The sequence below is a fragment of the Numida meleagris genome, chromosome 1 (assembly GCF_002078875.1).
Source record: "Numida meleagris isolate 19003 breed g44 Domestic line chromosome 1, NumMel1.0, whole genome shotgun sequence".
NCBI classification, from domain to species: Eukaryota; Metazoa; Chordata; class Aves; order Galliformes; family Numididae; genus Numida; species Numida meleagris.
The window spans coordinates 59,002,032-59,029,012 of NC_034409.1; the positions used below are offsets into that span (position 1 = coordinate 59,002,032).

At 39.6% G+C, this 26,981-nt stretch overlaps 1 protein-coding gene across 1 annotated transcript in view; it reads left to right on the forward strand.

The window, feature by feature from the left end:
- MTPN (myotrophin) overlaps nt 1-26,981 on the forward strand; it is a 42,647-nt gene that overhangs the window by 11,250 nt on the left and 4,416 nt on the right. Inside the window, exons 2-3 of the mRNA XM_021388653.1 lie at nt 12,415-12,528; nt 13,687-13,770. Of these exons, the coding sequence (XP_021244328.1) occupies nt 12,415-12,528; nt 13,687-13,770 (198 nt within the window). The remainder of the gene's footprint in view (nt 1-12,414; nt 12,529-13,686; nt 13,771-26,981) is intronic.

Consider the following 26,981-nt stretch of genomic DNA (forward strand, 5'->3'; position numbering starts at 1 on the left):
GGCAAAATCAACATCAGATTCATCATTCATTTTCTTAGCTTGTGTAGACCAGATGTTGATGGTGTTACCATCAGTTAAGGCTTCTGTAAAGCAGAGAATTATACACATCAGTGAGAAAATAGATACCAGTTTTAAACATATTTGGATCTACATCTGTCTGCTCTGGTTGCACTTGCTGCAAAATGTCTAGTGAAGAAGACTCATGGTATCATCAGAGCAGATCTCTCATGATAAACCAGTGAATCTTCTAGAGGGAATGTTATGCTGAAATTCTCCGAGTTCCGTTTTTCATCTTTTTAAATACTGAATCTCAGATGGATGTTGCAGGCAAAGCTAATTGGAAAGACTATATGTGAATTCAGAGCACCAATGAAAAGTTAACTGGCTACTGACGTCTGTAGCATCTTCCACAGAGACTTAACTTTGTGTAGCCAAGAAATTCCCTTGTCAACATCTGTTAACTTGATTTTGGTTTTTGATCAGGATTTCTTGGAGGCACTTAATATTTGCTTATATCTGTAAGATGCAGAAGGAGGAGATAAAGACAGTTTGTCCCAAATATTCCTCAGAGTGCATAGGTAAGACAAAAGACATCTGGGAGAGAAATCATTATTTTTCCAGGTTAGGAAATTTGTAGTAGTTATAAAAAATGTAGCAGTAGCAAAATGGCATTATTGAATATCTCATGTCACAAATACAACGATAACCAGTAGAAGGGCTTAGCTAATGCAGCTGCTTTCAGTCTTTAAACAATGATAACAGAAAAGAACTTCTAAATGTTAAATTCTCTGAGTGGAAGCTACTATCCCACACAATAAATCTAGGTCACTTGCCTCTGTTCAGTTGTCCACAGACAACTGTGGTCCATGCAGACTGCAGCTGGAAAACATCTGGAACAAACAGCATTCGCTTAACCGCTGAGGAGCAGCAGCGATCGTTCTGCTGCAGATTGAATGAGGTAGGGTTATGTTAATTTATTTAGTGGACTGAAAATAAGTAATTTTTGAAAATATAGAAATTAATGAAATGAAAACTTGGATCCTGCACAAAATTGTTCAGTTGCCATGGGAAACTACCTACTTGCAGTTACAATGAGTTGATTTCTTATCATTGGCAGAAATTTACTGCTGTTTTTTATTTGGAGAAATCTACTTCAAAATCATAAACAATTCACAAGTTACAAAGTTATTCTTTTTTCCTTCCCTTTCTCTCTTTGGACTTGACCCAACCTTTGAGTTGTCAGTTGCTTAAATGCTCTCCATGTTCACATTTCCACTTCTGCTCTTAGGCTGAATATTGATCGGGGACAAGAGGATTTCTTTTTTAATAAAAATAAAGCAAGAGAACATGAGACTTATGTTCTACTCAACATGAATATTATAGGAAACTAATACTTCTTTATGACTCCTCTGTTGTTTGCTGGATAGTTTTTGAATGCATCAAGTTGAGGGTGTGTGGACTTGTTCTCTTCATCTCTTCTAATCAGTTCTTAGTTCTGCAATCCCTGAATCGTTGTATGTGATTTTTTTTCTTTCTTTTGCTGGAAAACTGTATAAAAGTTTAAATAATACTCCTTTTTGGCTTGTGTTATGAGGTGGTTATTTGATCTTTTTTCTCTTTCCTAAAAAATAAAAATTTACATGTCTGTGAAAACAGTGTCTTGTTTGTGCTAAACTGTTGTTTCAGTTAGCTTCAGGCTTGTATTAGGAAAGTTGATGTGAGGATGTGGCACCTGTAACCATTTGAAACAAAGTCTGTTTCAGTAGTGGAGGCAGATAGGTAACCTCTCTGCTCTGGCCAGCAGGAACTGCTTCAGGCAAGTACTCCATTTCAGTTACCATGACAAAAATCTCTAGAGAAAGTTGTATAACTAGCTCCAGATAAGAGACTAATTTGTTGTCACTACTAATTGAAGGTGTTTTGAGGCAGAAAGTCATTTTAATTTTAATACTTGAAAACTAGAAGCAAGGTTTTTTTTTTGGGGGGGGAATGGTGTCATTAGGCCTAGATTAGTGAATTAATTTCAAGAGTGTGTCTATCAGACGTCTCAAAGGACCTGTGAAAGACCTTGTAGATCTTAGTTGAATGGGTTTATATCAGAGGTCCCTTACAACCTAAATTGATGTATGACCCTGTATATCACAAAAGGAATGAAAACTTCTGCTTCCAAGTCACCACTGTTATTTAGACTCTGGGACTGTTCTCTAAGGGGAAGAAACTCTGTTGAACTGCAATACCACATCCGAAGACTGGAATGTTGTGAATGCTGTACTGAAGACCTGAAGTGCAGACTAGGTGAACACTGTTATGTAGTGAGCTCTGTAGTTAAGATTTGGTGTTTTATAACAGTGTCAGGTTTCTTGAACACATTTTACAGAAATACGTATTTTTGAACAATATATTGTCCCCAAATCCAACTTTAAGGTGAGCAGAATGTGAATCAGCTCACTGGCAGTCATTAGGTAAGACCTAGAGTTAGAAAATGGAAAATATGAACCTCCTATAGTGGCAGATTAATGAAGATAAAAGCTTTCTCCAAGAGGTCACGTGAGGAATCTGATCTTTCTGTATGTAAGCCCCAGGAATGTTTCAGTAGTGAGAAAACTGAGGTAGTAGCACTTGAGTTTTCAGCAGTAAACCTAAGCTTGCTTTTTTTATGCTGCTAAAAGTTAAAAATATGAGAGTTTTTGTTTGAACTCAGTTTTCCATTTTATTTCTGCTTGAGTCTTTAAAGGAAGTTACTTAAGAACAAGGGTACTTGGAGCTTGAGTTCTGTCCTCACGCAATTGATTAGTGGAAGAGCTATTAAGGAGAGGCAAGCAATAAAATTTTCTTTCTATAATGGAAGATCAGACACCCTTTTTTGGTGTTTTTGAATATAGATAAGACAATACCACAACCTTTTTTAAAGTGAAGACAGTTAAGATACTTCAGGGGCCTTTCTTTGTATTCCAAGCTGCGTCCATGACTATATGGGAAACACTGAGTTGAGAGTGAATTCCATGTCTGTTACTTGGAAATGCAAGGTATGTCTCTGGTCACATATTTTAAAGAATCTGTAACAGTTATACAGAAGATGAGAACAAAATGGTCTACTGGAAGGAATGCAGAAACATTGCACAAATGTACAGGGGTGGGGTGAAGACGTGAAAATGAAAGTTCAGCTGACATTGAAGCTAGCAAGGAGTCTGAAAGGTATTAGAAAAGGCTAGTACACTGTTTTTTTCTTTTTTTTTGTAAAGGAGAGCAAAGGAAGATGTGGACCTAGTGTTTCGTGGGGCTGAAGGCCTAGTAATAAATATGTAGAGGCCTTTTTTGCCTCTCTTATTTGCAAGGCCTCTCAAGACCTGCGGCCTAATTAGAGAGTCTATGGCAATAGAGTACTTTCCATATTATAGGAAGATGGAGTTAGGGAATGCCTTTTAAGCAAGCTGGATATACATCCATCCATGGGATCAAATGGGATGGATCTGAGGGTGCTGAGGGACCTATCTGTTGTCTTTGTGAGGCAGTTTGTTGTCATCTTTGATAGATTGTGGTGGCTGGGGAGAATGCTGTTGATGATTCTCAGAAAATAAACGTCACACTTGAAGAGTGGTGAGAAGGAAGATGTGGGGAACTACAGGCTAGTCAAGCTTAACTTCAGTCTCTGTGAAGGCTGTGGAGCAAATCTTTCTTGTACTGCTATTTGTTTAGCAAGACCTTTGCTACAAGGATACAGGAAGAGACCACATCAAGGTCTGTAATGCATGGACTGGGTAAGTGGACTGTGAAGTTGGTGGAAAATCGGGTGAGCTGTTGGACTTAAAGGGTTGTGATCAGCAGCATTACTTCTAAGTGGCACTTGTCTACCAGTGGCATCCATTAGAAGTTGGTTCTGGTAGTGCTCCTTAAACGTCTTTGTTATGTCCTAGGCAATGGAATGCCTTTAACAGTCTGAACAATAGTTTAGAAAGCAATAAACCCATACAACTCTACAACCTGGGGGCTAATTATTTAGGCAGGAGCTTTTCAGAAAATGACTTCATGGTCGTGATGGACACCAAGATGCAGATGAGTTCACACAATTTTCTTACAATGTTGAAGGTGAACAGCATATTAGCCTGTATTAGAAAGCAAGCAGCCAGCATATGAGGGAAATTGTTCCCTGCTCCTAAGCATTTCTAAGTCTGCATCTGAGTACTTTGTCCAGTTCTGAGCTTCCTAGTTCAAGAAGGGTGTTGACATACTGGAACATGTCCCAAGGCAAGACTGTGCGGAAGGGTTTAATCCTCTTTCTGTACCAAGAAGAGGATACAGAGAAGGTTGCTTATAGGTGCACAATAAAAGTGTAAGAGGCAACAGTTCCAACTGAAATGTGAAAAATTTAGACATTTTCCCCCTTTAACGTAACTTAACAGTGAGAATGATCTGGGCCTGAGAAAGGCTGCCTAGAGTTTGTGGAGTCCTCCATCCTCATAGATACGTGGGTCTCAGCTGTTCAGTGTTCTGAGCAACCTGATCTAATTGGACCGATCTTGACTAGATAACCTCCAGAGATGCCTTTCAGCCTTAAATAGTCTGTGATTCAGTGAGTCTGTGATTCAGTGAGTCAGTAAACTCACAAGCGTGTAGTATTGAACTGTCGTTATATTTTTAGATTATTAGTCACATCTCAGGAAGTGTAGTGTTTGTATTTCCTCTCGCTACCTCAAGTATTTATGACCTGTGGATTGGTATATAGCATCATATGTTTTTACTGTTTGAGCAAGAAGAATAAGGGTAGAAGTTTTTACTTATTATTAAACTCACAGTGACTTCAGAAACTGTAGGATGACTGAAGAATAAAAGGGTGTAGAAAATAGGTTTCTTCCTTCAGTTATTTTTGCATTATTGTCCTTAATGTTGTTTTCAATCAAGGGATTGAGATCTGCAGTGCTAGAAAGAGAACTGTTGGGTTAAATGAGTCACATAACTGAGAAGTGACAGCAGTAAATAGTTGAAAAGGCTTTGAGCACACAACTGAAACATGAGCTAAACACTGATTTTTGACTTAAATTCTTAAAATATGGCTATTTTCAGAATATTAATAGAATTACAAGGATAACTTTATATATATATATTTATCTTTGGAGTATACTTTGGGGGGATTCTTTTTTTAGTTTTTTTTAATTGCCTTTACCCGGATGAAAGAATCTCAAAGAAATTATACTGGATAATGAATGAAGGGACGTGAACTGACTGAAACTTTGACGAGGAAAAAAGGGAGAATTGGGGGAAGGTTAATACTCAGCAGTTCTCTCCTGCACCTCTCGTTGTGAGAAAATAAGATTGTCAGCTAAACCCTGTTTGAGTATTTGATGGTTTTACTGTTGTTCTTTTTGTTTTCCTCCCTTCTCCAGGTCAGTTTTGTACAAATTTACTTTCCCTTTGGGGACTGTCACTCTTATGTGCTTTCAAAGCTCATGTTATCTATATTCCACTTAAAAACACAAAGCTTACTCTTCAGGCAATGGTTTTTATGTGGTTTGGGTTGTAAGGAAAGAAGTTTCATTCAGTGGATACCAGTGTTGGTTATTTTACAGCAAAAGCCATCTTTAGGTTTTATTCAACAGTCGAAGTTACAGCTTAGTTTTACTGGTTTCATTTCACAAGGTTAAAGTTAAATTGGGACACGTGACCATGGTATTTTTACTTAGAATATTTCTGGGTTCAAAATATTAAAATATAAGAAAAATTTTACATTACAGTTAGAGGAGGTCACCTCCATCGTTATTGGGTGTGTCAGAGTTTACATAGCTATCTATGAGGAGTTCTCTTTAAAAGATATCACATGGAAAACATAAAAAGCAGATGCTGTGTGGAAATTCACATTTGTTTTCAAATGTTTTTCTTTTTCTGACATAACATTTCTGGAGGAATTTTTTGTTAACACCATGCACTTGTAAAGTGTAGAATGTTGCTAACATTGCATAAAGGAATGTTACAAGTCATCCTTCTGATATGAAGGCTATACACCATGATATAGCAAATAAAAATATAGAATACCCTCATTATACATTTTCTCCTTTGTTCTCAACTGTTTGCCTCTTGTTCCTGCACCTGGGGAATGTGAGTGTTCAAAACCTTAGATGCTACTGTTTTCCGTGAGTTGAATTATTAACATCTTTTGCTGTAGATCTGTACAATTAGATTGATTTGAAATGTTGCTGCTTCATTTTTTTGTTGAATATTCAAAACAAATTTAGCTAGCGTTGTACAAAGGCCTGTGGGAAAGATAGTAAAAAAAAATCGAGAGTTTCTCAAGATGCAGTAAGATCTTTCCAGATATTTCATCCTTAGGATTTAAACTTTTCTTTACAGAAGGATGATTTCTCACTCTTCCTCTTTGTTGCTCAAATTACTCCAATGAAGTTATTCTTTTACATAAAATGTAATATCTAATACTCTTGTAATCTAATAACCCTTTTTATGCTGAGAGGTTGGAGTAATGAAACAGACTGTACAGTGAGTCTGTCTTTTCCCAAGGTAATGGGGACTAGAATTACTCTGTAGTGCAGCTCATGTAGGATGCGTTCCTGCATTTTAAGGACATCTGAGTGCATGGAAATTGGTTTTCTTAATTAAAATCACAAGGAAAGGAATGTGTGAAGTAGGGAGACAATTATTTCTGTGTGATAGGATAAGTACAGATGGGGATATGGAGTTGCTTCTAAATCTGAAAGAGCATTTTAATGCCATCAGCATTACAGATATTGCTCTACTAATACAGTTAACCTATGCAATAGGATTTAATGAGGTCACCAGTTTCAGTTTCTATTCCTGTGGTGGAACTGTAGTGTAAATCCCAGCTACTTATTTCTGGTGTGTTCGAGCGCCAAGTTGTGAATCAGATGAAGGAACGTTTGTTTGGAAAGGTGAAATGATCAAGTGAATTCTCAGACTTGTTAGCTGCTTCACTGAATTCATCATTCTGCCCCGTTGTTCACATTGGGGTAGGAAGGATCAAACTATGCCAAGGTGTAGTGATATTGTAACCATTACACAGCAAAAACAAATACTAAACTAATTGAGCTTTGATACAAAGAATGTAGATAGCTTTCCCTGACAGAGGGAACTGCGAAAACTTAAGTTTTGCTGTAGTTAAACTGGAAAAGGGCATGAGACAGCTGGGGCTTTTGCGTAGTCTTATTGACAAGAAAAGATAGAATAAGGAATATGTTGGCCTGCAGATGACTTAGTGATGAAAGATATTAAAAAAAAGCATTGAGAGTTCATGCAGTTTTGGCCTCATTTCTTCTAAGCTCCACTGTCTGGTCTCGTAGGTTCTTGTGCCCAGCTTAGGGTTAGAAGTGATCTTCGTTGTGGTCCGTGAGTTAGAAATCTCTTAAACTGGGTTTGCACAAATCTATGCAGCTGGTTGCGTGCAACCAGAAGTACTGACAGTATAAAGCTACTTTTTACCATCTTTCTACCTTGAACTTTCAGCCAGGTCAGGTAGTGGTAACAATTCCCAGTGACTGAAAGAAAACATGTCATCTTCCAACAGGGCAAAAAGAGAGGATCAAAGCAGTAGACTGCTCAGCCTCACTGCAGTCCTTGGAACCACTGTGCAACAAATTATCCTAGAAAACTTTTTGAGATCCATAAAAATGATTAGGAACAGCCAGCACAGATTAACAAGAGCAAAACATGCCCAATAACCCAATTACTTCCTGTGATTTATTGTTTTCTCTGTTTTGGCGTTTTTTTTTCGATTGTAGTAGAAATGGGGGAAGGGGAGGGAGGGAATCATTTGGATACAGTAAAATTCCATTATATATAATTAAGTACTGGGATAGGGATTCTGAACAGCACTGTTATGAGTTTCAGGGCCTGACTAGACACATTCCTGAGCAGACTAATTTTAATTCAGTTTGGACCTTACTTGAAGCAGGAGATTAGATCGAGACCTACTGACGACCATTTCAGCCTAAATGGTTACATTGCTCTGAATCAGTGGTTGTTATTCACCTTGTGTTCTTTTTTTTTTTTGGATTGGGGGGGGAGGCGGGGGCTATATCTTGGGGCTGATACTATCTAATATGTTAATCAGTTGCTGAAATAGTGGAACGAAATACACCTTTATCAGATTAGTAGATGACATTAGGCTGAGGGGAATGGTCTTATAACATGGAAAGTAGGATTGCTGCTCAGTGGGACCTCAAGAATGTGTTGACAGAACCTCAGATTGTCACAAAGACAAATGCAGCATTTTGTTGGGGGTGAAATAACTTTCCTCTGCTAATACTAGCTGGGGGCTAATTCCCTACAAAACCACTTCTCAGAATAGGGTGGACACAAGTAGCACTGATTTTTGTGGGGTGTGCAGCTGGCCTTCAACAACCAAAGGTCACAGGAATTCCAGTGGTTTGAGAGAAGAATCCAGCAAGTTTGAGAGTAGTGACTATTTCCTTGTGGGCACCTCTGAGCCCACACCTGGAGTTGTGTGTCCAGCTTGGTGTTCTTTGCTACAAGAAGTGTAAACTGGAGTGGGGTCAGAGGGGGGCCACGTGCTGATGTTGAAAGAGGATCAGATTATATGATGTATAAGGACAATGTTTCTTCAATTTGAAGAAGTAACGTTAGAAAGGAGATTAATAGCAACTTTCTAGTATTAAATACAGGGGTATAGAGAAAATGGAACTGGACTTACTCAGAGATGCTCAGCTGCAGGACAACATGCAGAGGTCATGAGTTTCAACAAAGGAAACTGAATGGACACAGGTGAGAAAATAACCACTGCCATGGTGAAGTAAAAGGTGGTGTACGGAGGGCTTTGTGAGTTTTTTAGAACTGAAATGGACAAAGCCCTGATTGAACTTTGAGGATAGCTCTGCTTTGGGCAGGAGGTTGTACTAGATGATCTCTTGAGATTCCTTCTGACCTTACTTTTTCTGTGATTGTTCTGTTTTCTTACTTCCAGCAGTCTGTTTGATATCATTCAAAACATTGGACAAAGCTGAAGTTTAAATTTAACTTATTTTGCAACAAGCTCTTGTACAGAAGTTAGTGGAAGAATTAAGAGTAAGTAATTTTGACAGTACTTACTTAAGAAATTAGTTGGAACCGGTCTTTTTATGGATTTAATTGCTCCACTGCAGGAAATGAATATGGTAGTTCCTTTCAGAGGTCTTTATGATGAACCCTACTATTAGTTATTTAAAAAGCAGAGAGAACTTATGAAGTATTTAGAATCGAGCTTCAGGTTTTTGTTTTCCTCTTTCATTGAATGTTGATAGCCAGTTTTCAACTAAACTGTTACTTAAAGTCCTTCTAAATGAATAATCTACTGTTATTTGTGTATATGTGAGTTTTCTAAGTAGAACATGAGATGACTGTGTTGTAAACATCTTACATCCTTTCTTGTTTAGTAATTGGAGATTCAGAGAGAGGCTTTTCTTTACCTGTAATCAAATGTTAATAGAGGGGATTAAAGCAGATACCTGCTAACTGTTGGTTCTCATGTTGCATGTGTTGAACTGGTTTTTAATGTTACTAAGTAGATGGTGACCTAGGTCTTTGATCAGCAAAGAACATTAGTCTTGTGGTTTATGCCAGACTTAGCCTCAAGTTCTGACTAAGTGAACTCAGTGCATTCTAGAAAGTCATTAAAATAGGTGATTGTTTCCCTTTGCAAGGACAAATTCCTTTCCCAGCTTTGTACTAGCATTTGCACAATTGTTAGTGAATTTGCAATTCCACTCTAGAAGGTTGACTTCTCTAGTGCATATTTAGTCACTTTTTTTGACAATACTATATGGACAAAATGTTTGCTGTGCAGAATGTGGTCTGTTTCTGACTAATCTGTCAAAACTGAGAACCCATCTGCCTGTATAACTCAACATCTCTACTTGACAGCCAAACAGAATACTTTAAATGGAAGATCAAGAAAATCCAACTTTGAGTGCTCATTCGTTGAAGACAAAAATCAACATCCACAGTCTTACATCTAAAGGAGAACAGCATCTTGTTTAGATGATCTTTGACAACCTCATCTAGGGTGTTTGTTCTGCAACACTGTCTAGCCAAGTAAAAAGCTTGTTGCAGCTGTCTTTGGCACCAATGTACTACCAATTTGGATTGTGTTTATATATTATTAGAGTATATCTTGGTTTTGTTGATTCAGCCTAAAATATTTTGGTTTTGAATGCTGCTGATACACTTCCTGAATGCTGCTGTTCAAATCTATGTAGTCTCATGTTGGGACGTCTTTGCAGTCTCTGTGAGATATTCACTTCTATAAACAAGCTTTAATCATTTCGAAGGGCAACTTAGGAAACTTGCTGCTTGGGTAATATCTAGGTTCATTGTCCAGCAGGATTTTTTCCCACAACTAGTGTAGGACAGAGCAGAAGGATCTGTTGTATATTATTTCACAAGAAAAATATCCTTTAGTGTGAGTCAAGAAGCCAAATATTTATGAGCTTAAAAAGATGAGCTTTGAACTGTCACAATTTTAAAACATGATGACTCTGAAGTACGAAGAATTCTCTTGAATGTGGACTTTGTAGCTTTACTTTGTACTGTCTCCAGAGTTAGCTTGTTTGTCCTTCTCCCTTCTCCCTGTATTTACCACGTCTATGCGTGTGACAGATGTTACAGGTGTTTTAGGAGTATCTGCAAACATCCTGTGCTATTCAAATGCCAGTTGTTTTAAAATTGACAGGAAGTGGTGATGTGCAAATAAGAATGACCAAAGCTTAATTTACTTGTTAAGGAAGCAGCATGCTTAACTTATGTGCTTTTCAGACTGATGTGACTATTTGTATGCTGTTAGAGTACTGTGATCTGAATGATTTTTTTTTATTTATTGAACACAGTTGTTAACATTCCCTTGCCAATAATTTGTCCTGCAGTTTAGCAGAGTAAGGGAGAAGTTGCATCACAAGACTTGTGTAGCTGATAATACTATTTAGCAAGTAATTTGTCACAGAGTTGGATTCAGTCTTACTGGGATTTCACGTAGTACTGTATAGTGTTGCGTGTCTGTAGCTGAAGCTGTGGAGGACTGTTTAAAGGTACAAGACATTGCTGTTCTGAAGAACATAAATAATAGTAAAACTAACTTTTTTCTGATGTCCAACATTCTTTAGAAGTCGTTGGTTGGTAACAACCTGTAGGGTTTTTTCATCATACCGCTTAGGAAATGGAACATTCAGTAGTATAAGAATGAAGTCTTGATTTCTGAGACCAGAAAATGCACAGTATTCTAGTTAAACACTGGAAGATATACATTTGCTTTGGCTTTTAGGGGAGTTTATTATGGAAAGAGTCAAATAGCCTATTGGAAAGGAGAAGGGAATTGCATGGCCTGCAGTATAAAACTTTGACGATATAGAACATCAGATGCAGAATAAGATTTTTCTGACAGCCTGCCCTTCTACTCTTAGAAGAGAGCTCCTGTCTGGAAGATGTATTTCACTCTATTGTTTGAACTGTAAGAAATTTGAGACAATAGTGAGGTTATTGCAGAGGTTCTACAGAGAACTACAAGTTGGTGCTGTAGCTGAAATTTTTTTGATTGTTTTTCTGTAGAGACAGAAAACTTGAGGTAAGGGGCTAAATTTAGCTGTGACCTAAAATACTAAGCTTGCTTGCACAGATGAACAAGAAGTTACCACGTAGCCTGCCAGTATTTGGTATTTAGTAACTCCTTGTCACTGAAGTGCAGCAAATCAGTTTATCCTTAGTTGCACAACCCAAGGTGAAGAAACAAAGCTGATTAGGCACTCAGTAAATTAAATTTCACTTACGCCTTAAGAGATTTCTCAATCCACTAGTATGAGTGGCATTAGAATATAACTTCCTATGTCTTGGTTTGGTTGGCTGTCTTCAGACCTCATTGTGTCATATTACAGAATTGGCAGATGCAATGCTACATATAAAATAGAATGGAAAGTTTCTTAACTGGGTTTTGGATTATGAAAGATCTGTACTCACTTGCTAGCAGTTATGATGTAGACTTCTATGCATGAGGCTTCTCTGTGTGCAAAACTTCAATAGGTAAAAAGCAGGGAAAGTAACTTGGAGTAGCTAGATAATTAAGATCCCAGTTAGAAGTAGGAGAAGCAAAATAAGTGAACGTTAGATTTCCTCCATACTCTGATTTTTTTTTTTTCTTTTTGGTCAATATACATGGCACATTTGGGCACTCGCTACACCTCAGATGCAGTGTGGAAGAAGGAGCTGAAGCTATCACACAGTTCTAAATATGCAAGTGAAGCAGGAAAGGAAATCAAGCAACTTAATTTTTATTTTTGCTAGGCAAAGACTTAAATATTTGGATGGAATGCTCTTCAGCATATTAAAAGGTGTTGGATTTCTTTTTCTTTTCAAGCTCTTTTTGGTGTAATAACTTTAAATTTTGCTTATGAATTGTTGTTTACGTTGAAGGGTGAAGATGTCAACCGGACACTTGAAGGTGGGAGGAAGCCTCTTCACTATGCAGCAGACTGTGGCCAGCTTGAGATACTGGAATTTCTGCTATTGAAAGGAGCTGATATTAATGTATGTACATAAATTTACAAGCATGTAAGGGTTTTTTCTCACATAAGAGATAAGTGTTTAATTGGTTACTGGAGGATTTAGATGTAATCCAGCAATTTGATGCATTTAAGAATGCTTGAGAGGTGGTCTCCTAAAGTTTAGAAGCTTAAAATTGCATTTAATAAATATTCTAACAGTTTGGGACATACACTGGGAAAACTGTAGCTATAAAAATTAATTTTAATTTGACAGTTATTAGAAAGATAGAACTGGCAATTGCATCTAAATGAAGATGGCATTAAATACTTAATAAATTTGTCTTCTGGAGTCCCTTCCAACATTATAATACATCCTTGACCAGGACAGGACCAACTCTGTTGAAATTGGTTTGCATCTCTCTTCTTATTGTGTAGATTAATTTGAGACATTCTTACTTCAACCAAACTTCATCACTTTGCTGTGGCTTGATCTCTGCATGGTTTTGTGTCATTAAAAGATTTGCCTGAACTGTATTGGTTCTTCAGAACAATATAGTCCTCCGTAAAGTGAAATTTCTAAATATTTTAACCCTACACCCCAAATGCTATGCTTTAGAATACCTATATGAAAATTAATGTGCAAGACATCTTCAGAATGTCTCAAATTTTTTTTTGTTATCTGGAAGGATAAGAATTTCCTCAGGAATACTCCTAGATCTGCATAAAATGGAGGAAAAATGAGGACATTTCGTTTGATCCTTTTCTTATCCTTTCCAGGACTATAGTTTAGAGAGAAGAGAGCCCAGAGAACATTTCAAGCTAAAGCAGGTTTCTGAAACTAGATTGTCTGAGAAATGGGAGAATTAAGGATACTATTTTAAATTGACAAAATTTCTCATGTAAAACACTGCAATTTCTGTCACTTGCAAAAAAAAACAAAAAACCACAAATGTGAACTTCTGGATACCAATCAGACTTAAGGAAGAAGTATCTTACTGTTCCCTGACTGTCTTTTATGCCTTTACCATGACCTTCCTTTAAAAAAAAATAGAGTAAAAATTTCTGAAGAAATGCATTTCTGGAAAATATTCTTAAATCTTCAACTTTTTTTAACTGTTGACAAGACAAAACTAAAAAATTAAGTGAAACCTTTTAATGCTGTGTGAAATAGTTCTTCAAATAACTGTGTCTCAATTTACAGGCTCCGGACAAACACAATATTACACCACTCCTATCAGCAGTCTATGAGGGCCATGTTTCCTGTGTGAAATTGCTTCTGTCAAAGGTGAGATACAAACGTTTAGAACAAGTTACCCATTTGCGGAGTGTGTTACTATGATATTTTTCTATAAGATTATGCTGCTCCAGGTAAGTTCAGAGCATCAAACAGATGCTGTTTATGTTACTGAAAGAGAGAAGGTGCTCTTGTAATGGAAAAGTTAGTTGAAAGAGAAAGTTCTGTGACTTTTGCGGTGGAGTAAAAATGATAGCAGCCACTAAAAGTACTGTGAGCTCTAGCTGAAAAGTTGACAGCAAATCAGGCAAGAGTACAGGTGTGTTTGTTCAGCAGACAGAGGAGTGGGATTTAGGTCTGGCTGTTGCTTAGGTGTCTCATGATGGAGTATCCAGTAAAGTTGTGCAGAGGAGTGGTTTCCCTCTGTTTCTGCCAGATGAATGAAAACCCATCTGGGTTGGAAAAGTAAAAGTAGGTAGGAAAGCAGCAAATTTTCTCTGCTATAGAGTTTATAAATTTAATCCAGAACAGAGTAGTCTTAATCTGTTTCTCGTCTCCTTTTGATTCGTATTACAAAGGTGATCTATTTTACAAAGCAGTAGTTAATTCAAGAAATGTTTTGTCTCCATTCATACATTCTCCTCCTTGTTACACCTCACTTCCTTTGAAAACAGGAGGTTAATAGCATGTTTTCAGTATATGAACATAGCTGAATCATTCAACCAAAGGATTATAGATTTCTTGCTATGCATAACATCATCTTCCATGGTAAAATGCTTCTCCTTAATTGCCTTGATGCTATATGCATTTCGTCTTTCTTTTCGTCGCTTCTCTGACCTTGTCTAATGTTAATTAATCTTTCTGTAAAGAAATGCTGTTACTTCAAATTTGTTGCGAGGACTGATCCCTCAATTCAGACCAAAGAAACTTAACATGTGTACAGAAAAGAAGGTTTTTATAACTAGAGTATAATTCTAACGTTTTTCGATATTTGTCTTCATGGCATGCATGAAGCTTTGTGTTAAATTAGGGTTAGGTGCACATTCTATGTAAATACTTCATTCTTCAAACCAGAAGGAATCCGGTTCAAAGCTGCTGAATATTCTCTGCCTTGGATTCCAGTGGTCAAGTCAAATGTTTAATTTTGTACATATTCCTTTGACATAATTTCCATCTTACAGCTTGTTGTGATTTTACAAATGTTTGGTACAATTACTCTGAGTGGTGACCTGCTAATGAATTGAATCACTAGATGTTGCTTTCCTGCCTAACACATTCAACATGCTACTGAAAGGTCTTGATTCAAGGGTAACATATTATGAGAGAACTTCTAGAGGTGCAACTTTTCAACTTATAAAATTTAAATTATTTGTATGGCGTTAGCAGATACAGTATATTATTGACCACTGTTTTTTAAATGTTAATCAAGTTAATAGCTAATGTTCCCTCATGGCTACTTTTTCTTGTTGATTAATAGTGTGACAGTAATGCTTAGAGCGTCAATGAGTTTATTTTAGGATTTCTACATTGTTTTAGTGTATGGTTTTGTACAAAATTGAGTTTGCATCTGTGTTCACATGGCTCTGTATGATTGTATCTTGTACTGAAATGGGAAATACAGGCCTTGAGGGTAAGATTAATCTTAAGTTTTGGGTTATTTTAAAGAAAGTGTGATATAAATATTTACTTGTGGTGCGTCAATATCACTAATATAAAGGAACTCCTTTATCGCACGTTGTATTTCTTACCATTTCTTTTTTGAAGTGCTTTGCATTCTAAATAAGTTACTCTGAACACTGGTATCCACGAAGCAGTCCCATGTTACAGCTAAGCCAATGCCAGCAGAATGGGATTCTGTTCAGTCATTTAATGCTATTGCCTGCATGTTTTAGGTGCTTCCTTGCAACAGCCCTGGCATTGGTACCTTTCATGTGTCCCTACTGCAAGTTAATTTTCTGTAGCCAATGTCCTGCCAATTGAGGTCTTCAATCTTAAGTTGTATTGTAAATTTAGTTCCTTGCATTAGTTACTGGAATTGGAGAAACACTTGGTGCTTACTCAAGATGGAACAGAACTAATTTCAGTTTCACTTCTGCTGTTCCATTGGGGCATTTTTCAGTGTTCTTGCATTGTGACATAGTTCCAGAGGGCTGTCTCCTGGGTTTATTTGTAGTTTTCTGTAGGTGTACAATTAGAAATCAGTTTGTCAGTTTTACAGCTCACCTAGTGCCTGTGTTGCTGTCTTGGAAAGGGCAGATACTTTCTTGTTGCTATGTTCTAAATGCTTACTTTGTTGCCTCTGTTGTGGCGATGTTTTTTTTGTAGAGGATGGATGTTTCATGTGAAACTTGAGAATAAGAAAAAAGGAACAGATGTGGGAATGGAGCTGTGATCTCTCTAGCTGGCTCCTTAGTATATTTTATGCCCACACTTGCTTTTTACTATCACTTAGAAAGGCAGAAGTGGCTTCATTCTCTCCCTTGCCATACTTCATGTTTATTCTTGAATATCTATGGGGAAAATATTTTTGCAAAGGAAAAACACTGAAAATCTTTATGAAGAAATGGACTGAGCAGTTACAACCCAAATACACAGTGATTTGATTTAATAAAAAAGGTTTTGACCTTTGTATGGAAAGTAACATTCAGCTGTAGGTGGAATGAGACTTTAAGGAGGTGAGAAGTGAAGTGAAATAGGTTCTTGAAAAAGAAGCTGTTGCTGCACACTCTGTGAGAAGGGATTTCACTGGTAGAGATAATGAAGTCTAGAATACTGTGCTTGCTAGAACTGTGTATACCATGCTGCTACCTCTCCTCTAATGCATTTTCAGGGAAATGGAAGTGATTACTTTTAGATTAATTTAAATTTCCTAGACCTTATTTCCTGCCTCTTCCTTCTTTCTTATGAATGCATTAAGTTACGTTTTCTATCAACCACAACTTCAAATTGTAACATCGCTAACATTTTCCAAGCTACCTGGAGGTCCTGTAGCATTTGGCTGCATGCTCAAATTTGAACGTTGTGAAAACTGCTGTGCAGAGCTCCTTCCTTAATTTTGTGTGTGTTATAGTACCTTGTGATAGTTTCACACCAGTAGGTAGCCAAGCTCCACCATGCCACTTCACTCTCTTTCCACAAAAGGACGGGGAGAAAATAAGATGGAGGGAGGGGGGAAGTCATTGGTTCTTATTAGGAGAGGAAGATTGCTCACAAATTATTCTCACGGGCAAAACAGACTTGGCATGAGGAAGATTAACGTTTTTTTGTAATTGCGTATTGTTAACAGACAAGAGCAGTGAGAATTAAAAGCAAACTAAAAACACCTTTACCAGACATCCACCTTTTTCTACCCCCTTCCCCACAACAGCACAGGGGAACGGACAATGAGTGCTGTGGTCAGTCCATAACATTTCACCTCTACGGCTCTTCCATGATCACTCTCTGCCCCTGCTCCACATGGGGTCCCTCTCACAGGATTCTGTCCTAAAACTGATCCCACATGGGCTTCCCACAGGCTGCAGCTCTCCAGGCACTGCCCCAATGCTGCTCTCTGCTGCAGGGCCCATCCTTCAGGAAATGCTTCAGCACAGGTCCCCATGGGTGGCAGCTCCCGCAGATCTTTTGTTTCACTGTGGGCTCCTCTCCATGGGCTGCAGCTCTGGTCTGGGACTGCTATTGTGGGGGCTCTCCATGGGCTGTGGGTCCTTCAGGCTGCATCCACTGCTGCACTGCAGACCTCCTCCATGGCTGCATGTGGAGATCTATTTCATGTGATGCCCATGGGCTGCAAAGGACAGCCTGCTCCTCCAGGGAGCTTCTGCTCTGCACCTGGAGCACCTCCTGCTCTCCTTCTGTACTGACCTTGTTGACTGGAGGGCTGTTTCTCTCACATTCTCACGTTGTTCTCTCTCAGCTGCTGTCATGCAGCAGTTTCTTCGTTCAGTCTGCTCTCCAAGAGGCACACACAGCATTGCTCATGGCTCAGCTCTGGCAGTGGTGGGTCCCTTTTTGAGCCATCTGGAGCTGGCACTGATCTGACATGGGTCAACTATTGGGCGCTGTACAGAGAGGCCACCCCTGCAGCTCTCCCCCACTAACAGGACCTTGCAGTGTAAACCCAATAGATACAGTAACTTCAGAAATTGTAGGATTACTGAAAAATAAAAATTCAAATTTCTGTCTTTGGAAGGATAATAACTGTGTGTAAACCAAGGGATTTAGCTCCAAATTGCTTCTTAGATTCTCTTCAAGCATTTAAATAGTGGTGATCTGTGAATGGCAGGTTAACCCTCTAACAATTGATTTGACTGTGGAAGGTAAGAGCATTCATCAAAAACAGTGAAGTACTATGAAGAAGAACCATTCAATGGAATTTCCTGGTAGGTTGCATAGAAAGTATTGAAATACTATTCAATATTAATTAGTGGTTACATATGAGTACTCCAGCAGGTGGAAAGAATGATTCTTACAGCTATCTACAATGTTTTTTCTTCAAGTTTTGACCCATTACGATGGTTGCATGCATTTAACCCCCAGTGTTTTACTTGTATTTTCTGCTATTTGTGAAACATTGCAAAAACATCATAAGTTACAGTTTTATGATTAAGCTGTTTTGAACTGTGGCTTCACATGTTGCCATAGTTGATGGTGATACTCAAGTTCAGACATTTCTTCTTGTGTATGAAAGCAGATATAACCAAGATACGGTTATTTTGTGTAAACAAAATGACTTGCATTCATTAAAACAAAATGAAACAGTATCTGATTTGGCTTTCACAATTATAATGCACACATGATTATTGGTAAATACCTAACTTAAATGTGGATGCATGTTATACTTTTCCAAAGGTAGCTCCTGAAAATTGCCATTGTTTATACATTTTCTTCTGAAGTTAGTGTTTCATAGAGGACTTCTTGATGCCTTAATTAGATGCTTTGAGCAATTTGCAGTGTTCAGTTCACAAATTTAAGAAAAAAAATGCAGTTTGAAAACTTCAGAAGTTAAGTTTGCACATGTTTGTGTGTTCAAGCACTGCTGTTATGCGGATCATAGCGATCAGCTATAATCAAGTTAGAGATTATGCATATTTTTGATGAATTGGACTCATTAAGTGCTTTTTACCACAGCACAGTTCTGGTCACCTTGGATGGTTCAGGCCTGCCTAATAATCAGCTAAATAAAAATTGATAAGATGGTAATTTAAACTTACATGCCATCAAAAACAGTAGTCTTTATAAAATATTCAAATAGTGTCATCCTTTCAACTTTTAAGCATTAAAGCTCTAATGCTGCTCTGAAATCAGCAATGCGTTGTAATACTCTAAAATGTATTTAAGCAGAAAAAAGATGTTTTGCACTGCAACTTTTCTGTACTTTTAGAGAAGGCTTCATCTTCCACAAGATCTTAATGTGTGTTACTTAAACTACTGCATGTGTATACTAGATCAGCCTCTAAAGAAGTTAATTAACCTACTGCAGCAATTGGAAGGACCAACATGATAGAAAAGGCATTACGAAAGAGGTGGAAGTTTCCAGCACAATAGCAAGGTGCTGCAAAGGAACGGAAGTGGATTGCTCACCCATATCAGAAGACTCCGGGTTCACAGGGAAAAGCTTCCACCAAGGAGGGATCTCCAGAAAGAGATCCTTCCTCAGAGGCAGTCAGCCCTTAAATGAGGCCCACACAGGTGAATTGCATTCACCTCTGCTCCAAGGGTTGACTGGGTCTTTCCTTTAGGTGCTCAATCAGTGGTTCAGGCTGTGACTCAGCAGTTCCCATGCACTCCACCCCTTCACAATGTGAACCAATGATTAAATCAGCTGGAGGCTGAGCCTTCCCTACTACAGAGATCCAACACACTGCGATGCTTATACAGTTGCCCATTGCAGTGCAGGTTGACACAATGTGAGACAATTGATCGGTTCATGGCTGAGGTTCATGTTGTCTCATGGGCCAGTGCTCAGTGACGCTACTGGAGGTATGCAGTTGTTTGGTGCAGGTTCCACCAGTTCCACACAGGCCTTCACCAGATGTCATGCTTGATCTCACAGTGACTCGAACACTTCGATGACATTTTGCTCCTTGCAGTGATCCTAGAGACTCAAAAGACTCAGGGGGAGTAATACAGGTATTTCAGTGGTACCAAGAGGAGGAGGTCTGCCTTCCATGGCAAGATACAGGCTGTATTCCTGTCCTGGGTCAACACTTTGGCTTGCACTGGGGCATACCCCAGCCATCTGTACCACACCCTTTGGCCAGGTATATGTGGCTGCATAACTATATCAGGTACCAAAGAGGGGTCCTGATCTGCCATAGGGACATGATGAGGGTCCCCTTAGCAATGAAGACTGGAGTGTTGACCATGATGTCAGTAGGCCATGTACCAATCACCAGAGGGACTACCGAGCCTCCCACCTCCAATAATCTCCCCCAAGGCACAAATAGGCCACACCACCTTGGTCCTACTTGCACCTTCCAAGGCCGTTCTATTCTATGGGTAGCAGGTTCTAGATTCTCAGGAGCAGGGAACAGGTTATTTTCATTACCAATTTGGGGTCTTACCTGATTGTTAGTACCTGTAATTTGGATCCTAAGAGAGGAGGCCCATGTTGTCTGTAGCATCTTCAGGGCACTGGGTCTGCCATCTCTAGGCCTTTCATTCAGGTCCCACAGAGTTTCATAGAGTCTCTTTGTCCACCCCTGCAGGGACTGAGAGTCTGTCTTCAAAACAGCCTTCAGGATGCCATTATAACGTTCAGTGAGGCCTGCTTCTGTTGGATTATATGGCAGATGAAATCGCCATTCCATGTTCTTCTCTTCTGCCCAGCAGCACATCATCGCACCCATGAAGTGAGCCTGTGGAGTCCCATATACCACCATTAACTACATTAAAGCCTTGGTGGTGTAGGCCTGATTTGCTTTTGGTACTGGATGGGCCTGCATCAGTCCACTTGCCATGTCAACACAAGTTCATGCATATCTCAGATCACGCGGGAGGGCCTATATAATCAACTTGCCACCTTTGGAGAGGGTTATGTCCTCTGGCAAGGTGGACAGTCGTCTTTGGCAAGGCTTTCAGTCTCATTCTCAAGTAAACTTCGCAATTATGACATGCCTGGACAATATCTAACATTGTTATGGGCAGCCCCCACGTGGTCTTCTGTCCAGCATGTTGCAGCTTCTGGTGTAGCCAGTAGGCGATGTTCTCAGAAGGAGAGTTCTCAATCCACCATACTCGAGCCAGCCTGTCAGCCTCATCATTTCCTGGTGACTGCAGGGGGTGATGTCCAGAAACGTGGTAAACACAGATGGTTCTATGTTTAACCACATTCCATATGTCTAACCACATCTCTTTGCCACAGAGCAGTCGGGCATGGGTGGTCCAGTCTTGGGTGGCCCACTGTGCGATCCAAAGAGTGAATCCCCAGTACACAGCCCAACTGTCTGTGCAGATGTTCAGTGCGTTGTCACCAGGTTCCTTGGTGATAATCATCCACACAGCTCGCAGCTCTGCCCATTGGCTACTTTGACCTTCTCGTCTTCAAACCAGATTGTGTCAGTGGAGGGATGGTATGCCACTGCTCTCCACTTGCTTGGGTTACCTTCACTGGACTGTCCATATCCTATTCCTGAAGATGCCTGGTATATTTCCCCTCCTGAACAGGACTCTTCTCTTTTGGAGCGACCATTGTTTCTTTCGGCACATCGCTGTGATACATCCCTGGGCCTAAGATCTTTTGAAGTTGTTCTTTCAATGGTGATGAAGACAAGCTACTCCTCTGGCTGAGATAGGCAACCCATCATGCCACTGTCTGTGCTTGGGCCACCCCTGTCTTAGGAAGGTCAGTCAGATGTTTCACCCACTGCTGAACTGGCAAGGTGGTCTTAACTGTGATCTCAGATGTTTGGGTTATTGGCTCTACTGCCTGTAATGCAGAGTAGGCAGCCAGTAACTGTTTTTCAGTCATTACTGTATCTTTCTTCTGCTCCATGCCAGACCTGAGACCAGAACCCAATTGGGATCTGAACAGAATTCTGGTGTTGCCACAGGCCCCAGCCAAAGCCGTCCTGAGTGACATGAACATCCAATTCGGCTGGGAGGGTAGGATCAAATATACCCAGTGCCTGTGCTTGTTTTACAGCCAGTTTCACCTGTTGTTCTCCCCCAGGTCAGCCACCAACTGGGCAGCCTGCTGAACAATGGCTTCTGAGGCCACCAGGGGGTTCAATATAGGTACTAAAGTGCCATAATAGTGGGAGGGTGCCTGTTGTAAAATTAGATCCCTCATTCCGGCTGAGAATTTTACTAAATCAGGAATTCAGAAGGCTTCGTCGTAAATGGCCTCGTTCATTCCTAGCTCGCAAATATATGCTTGGAGGTCCTCCATGGACCTCCACCTGCATGCACCAGGATATCAGCCTTATTAGGCCAAGTGATACGGCATGCTGCCATCAACCAATCCATTAGGTAATTATTCTCCTCATTATGTTGCATGATGCCATACAGTCTTTGCATAAGGGCAGGGTGCGAGGTAATGGATGCAAGCTTGGAAACTTCTGGTCCACTGACCACAACACTCTGCCTCCGTGTCCCATAGTCAGAGTAACCAAGCTGGTGCACTTCCCCTTGGTCTCTGCCAAAATCGTTGTACCAAATCCATCAATTCAGATGCCATATAGGGGCAAGCTGTTACATGGAGATGAATTTGGGCAGGGGGGCATTGATCAGGGGGCACCCCTGCTGGTCTATCCTGTACTTACTTTGGTTTTTTGCATCACTACAGCTCAGATCTCAAAGGGATCCTCCTCGAGTGGGGCTTCGAGATATGATCTTGAGATTTTTTCTGTTGAATTACCCAGGTGTACTGGTTCAGGAGCCTGAGTATTTTCCAGTGCAATATTCCATATTTACTTTAAAGGGAAAGTTAAACTTGATTTTTTTTCCCCTGTCAATAGGCCAAGCTCTTGCTTGAGTTTCTCAATGCAATCACACAGTAACTGGTTCTCATTTTCTAAAGTACTATTTGAAAGCTCTGCACAATTGAGTGCTATTAATAGTGGCCATGCCACAGTGGACACAGCCAGTCAGCGTTCCTTTGTAATTACGATATCTTTATCTAATTCATAGAAATATTTTGCCATGCCAGATGGGGATTGAGAAGTATTTCCACTATCCTGCAAGGGACCCCATTTTTCAATTATGGCTGAAAATTCATAAAAAGGTGAACTCAGAAATCCTGGGATGTGCTCCAGCAGGGTTTTATCTAGAGGAACGATGTTCTCCCCCTTAGCCCACTTAAAGATGTTCAAAAGGAAAGCCATTTTAATGTTTTGGTCTGCCTGGCTTGTCAAATGTAGTGATCAGAAGGACCAACACGATGGAAAAGGCATTACAAAAGAGGTGGAAGGATCAGCATGATAGCAAGGTGCTACAAAGGAAGGGAAGTAGATCACTCACCCATATCAGAAGATTCTGGGCTTGCAGAAAAAAGCTTCTGTCAAGGAGGCATCTCTAGAAAGAGATCCTTCCTCAGTGAGGGTCAGCCCTTAAATGAAGCCTAAGAGGTATGGAGCCAGGCTCCACCCCTTCCAGTCACACAGGTGAATTGCGTTCACCTGTGCTCCCAGGGCTGACTGGGTCTTTCCTCTAGGTGCTCAATCAGTGGTTCAGGCCATGACTCAGCAGTTCCCATACACCTACTAATATACCAGTAGGTAATCATACTGCATCTTATTCTCAAATATTTAAAGATGCCCCTCCCCCCCCCAACTCCAAAATACCCCACGGGTAAACCAGGATTTTACTGCCTTCAACAAGGGATGGTTGAATTTATTATAGTAAATGAGTTCAATCTTAACCTGTTAATGCTGCCAGAAGTAGTGAGCCTCTAGGTAAGAAATGAGATATGCTTTTCTAATTAACACTTTTTGGTCACACTGGTGGTCAAAATACTATGTCTTTTGAGTCCATTTAGCAGATTCCCACAAAAGTGCTCTTTTGATATAATCAATCATTTTTAAACTATCAAGCCTGACTTACACAGTAAGTAGCCTAAACCAAGTTTTGGGAATTCTTAGAATACTTTCAACTCTATGAAAACACATGGGAAAGCATACTGTAGACCTTCTGAAGAATAGACCTATGGAGGTTTGTAGATTGGTACCAAAAATCGGTCTCGGTTTGCTGAAAATGTAATACAGTATATTAGAAGAAAACAGCATGAACATAGCTTTAGTCTAAAGAGCACTTTCCATTTAAAGCTCAAAGATAGGGCTTGCTGTCTTACTACTGCCTTAACAGTAATTATTTTTATCAATTTTACAATGCTTCTTCCGGGACTGAGACAGTTTAAGATATCTGTGGTCATTTTAAACAATGAAGTGGTTTGCAGCATACAGCACCTTTAAAGAAGGGCAGAACTGTCCTGTCTCGTGTTCAGTTCTTTCACTTCTGCCTTTTCACTATTATTAACATTAAGTAACATACTATTTGAAGATATTCTACTCTTAGGGAGGAAATGAATTGCCTCGAATACCAGATGTGCATTTAGCTCGCACTACAAGAGAAAGGTAAAAGCCTTCTATAAAACAAAATAATAATTAAAGTACAGAGCACTATTAGCGAATGAAGCAACTTCAGTCATTGTATTTCAGTTTGCTTTTAGTTTTTGCAGGGATAGCAGAGATACTTAAGATTTTCTGCATTATAAATAAAATTCAAATTGTTCCATATTCTTCCATACATACTTTGCATTTGAGTTTCTCATGTGAAAAGACTCTTGTCTTGAGCGTACTGCAGGAGAAGCCAGCATCATGTTACAGTAGACAATCAATTTAGAATGCTTCTAAAGAAAGTCTCAATTTGTGATTCGTATAACAGTGTTTTTGTAAGCTGTCGATCAACTTGATCTCTGCTTACTGCTAAAAATGTTACCAAATTCAACAGGATTTTTTTTTAATTTAGCAACTTCTTTTTCCTCTGACAGTGGCACAGTGGAGGCCTTTTGAGAAAAGCTGTAGATTTTACCACTTTTGCTCATATATTCCTCTGTTGTATTAGGGATTTTAGAGGCTCGCATCTATGTAGAAGTTCTCAAATCAACTCACTTTACAGTGTGTTTACAAATTTATTGTACATGAGTTTATCCACATCCTTTGTCAACCAGCTGCCATTTGCCTTCATAACTTCATCAGGAACATGATTCTGGAAGTTCACTCCTTGCTGTGTAAACCAGTCTTCTACTGGCTTGCTTCATCAGAATATTCCCAGTTCCATTGACTTTAGTAACAGCTCTGTGTTGACTATCTGCCTTTTTTTTTTTTTTTTTTGAATTGCAGATATACTGTGGTAACTATTGTGCTCCATTCAGCAAGTTTTAATACTTGGTATTTTAAGAGTGCAAACATTCTTGCTTGTTGTTATTACCCTGCCGAACAGTTTTTAGTGTGTGTGTATATATATATATATACACACAGGAAAAGAACATAATGTAAGAGATTAATACCTTTTTTTACTTCAGGGAAGTAGAGAATACTGTGGAATCTTTTACTTTTATGAACTTTTAATTAAATTTGCTTCCTGGCAGTGCTGTGCTTCTGAAAATTGAAGTACTCGTGACCTGAACTTTATTATTTCTTTCTCCCATTGAATGCAGGCAGGAAGCTTTCTGCCTAGCTTTGGGGCCATTCTCCTAATTTATGAACACTGACTTTATTTAAAAAAAGTCCTCCTTAAGTAGTTGTGGCCCTTCTATCCTACATTCACTAAAGATGTTTTAAAAACTCAAGTTTTGTGTTTCTGTAACTTCTCTGAAGTACAAATACATGTGGACTACTATGAAACTAATGCCTCCTATTTTATTATGTTGCCCCATGTTGTTGAAGGTGGATGCTGGTGGTATGGCAGTAGAGGTTGCACCTTCCCACCAGTATTCCGTTACATGTTGCAGTGTGACAGATGGCAGCAGAGGGGCAGTCTGGCAAAGTGATGTCTGACATGGAAGTGCGTATGAAGCAAAGCTGTGTCAATGAATTCCTCCATGTAGAAAAAAAGTGCACTTATTTACATTCCTCAATGCTTGCTGAACCAAATAGTGGATGTGAGCACAGTGAGGTGGGGGTGGTGCATTTCAGCAGTGGCAACAGCAGATCATGTGCACTGGTACAGATTTGTACAAGTGTGGCTTGCAGGCTCTTTGTCGCTGGCTCTTTATCACTGGCTACTGCATAGTTAGTAGTGGTGACTATATTGAAAAAGAGTATTTTGAATCTGAGAAATTGCTCTGTCAAATAGTGTTATTGTGCTCTTTATCTGTTGTAGTTTCCGTGGAAATAAATAGGAGGCATTACTTTTGGAGCAACCTACATATATGAGAGTGGAAAAAAATCTTATGTTTTCACTAAAAGCTCTTTTATGTTGTCTTTTAAATCCTAAGTGTTGTACATTGGTGGAGAGTTCTGTAAGTTGAGAAAGTTCTTTAAGCTATAATTCAAGGTGAAGGACAGGTCAATTACTGCATAGATGGCATAGAAATGCCATGAGAAGTGAACCTAGTGAGGTTCAACAAGGCCAAGTGTTGGATTTGAGTCGGGACAATCTCAGATATCTCTACAGACTGGAAGAAGAACTCGTTGAGAGCAGCCCTGCAGCGAAGGACTTAGAGGTCCTGGTGGGTGAAAAGCTGGGCATGACCAGCAGTGTGTGCTTGCAGCCCAAAAGACCAACTTTATCTTGGGCTGCATCCAAAGAAGAATGGCCAACAGGGAGTGGGAGGTGATTGTTCCTCTACTCTGACCTTGTGAGGCCCCATCTGAAGTACTGCATCCAGGCCTGGGGCCTCCAGTACAAGAAGGATGTGGAGCTGTTGAGCAGGTCCAGAGGAGGGCCACAAGAATGATCAAAGTGCTGATGCACCTCTCTTATGAAGGAAGCTTGAGGGAGTTGGTCTTGTTTAGCCTGGACAAGAGAAGGCTCTAGGAAGACCTCACTGCAGTCTTTAAGTACTTAAAGGGAGCTTCTAATCAGGAGGGAGACTGTTAACACAGTGCAGTAGTGATAAGAGAAGGGGGAATAGCCTTAAACTAAAAGAGGGGAAATTTAGAATAGATGTTAAGTGGAAATTTTTTGCTCAGAGGATGGTGAGGCACTGGCACAGGCTGCCCAGTGAAGCTGTGAATGCCTCATCCCTGGAGGCATTTAAGGTCAGATTGGATGGGGCCCTGAGCAGCCTGATCTGGTGGGTAGCAGCCCTGCCTACAGAA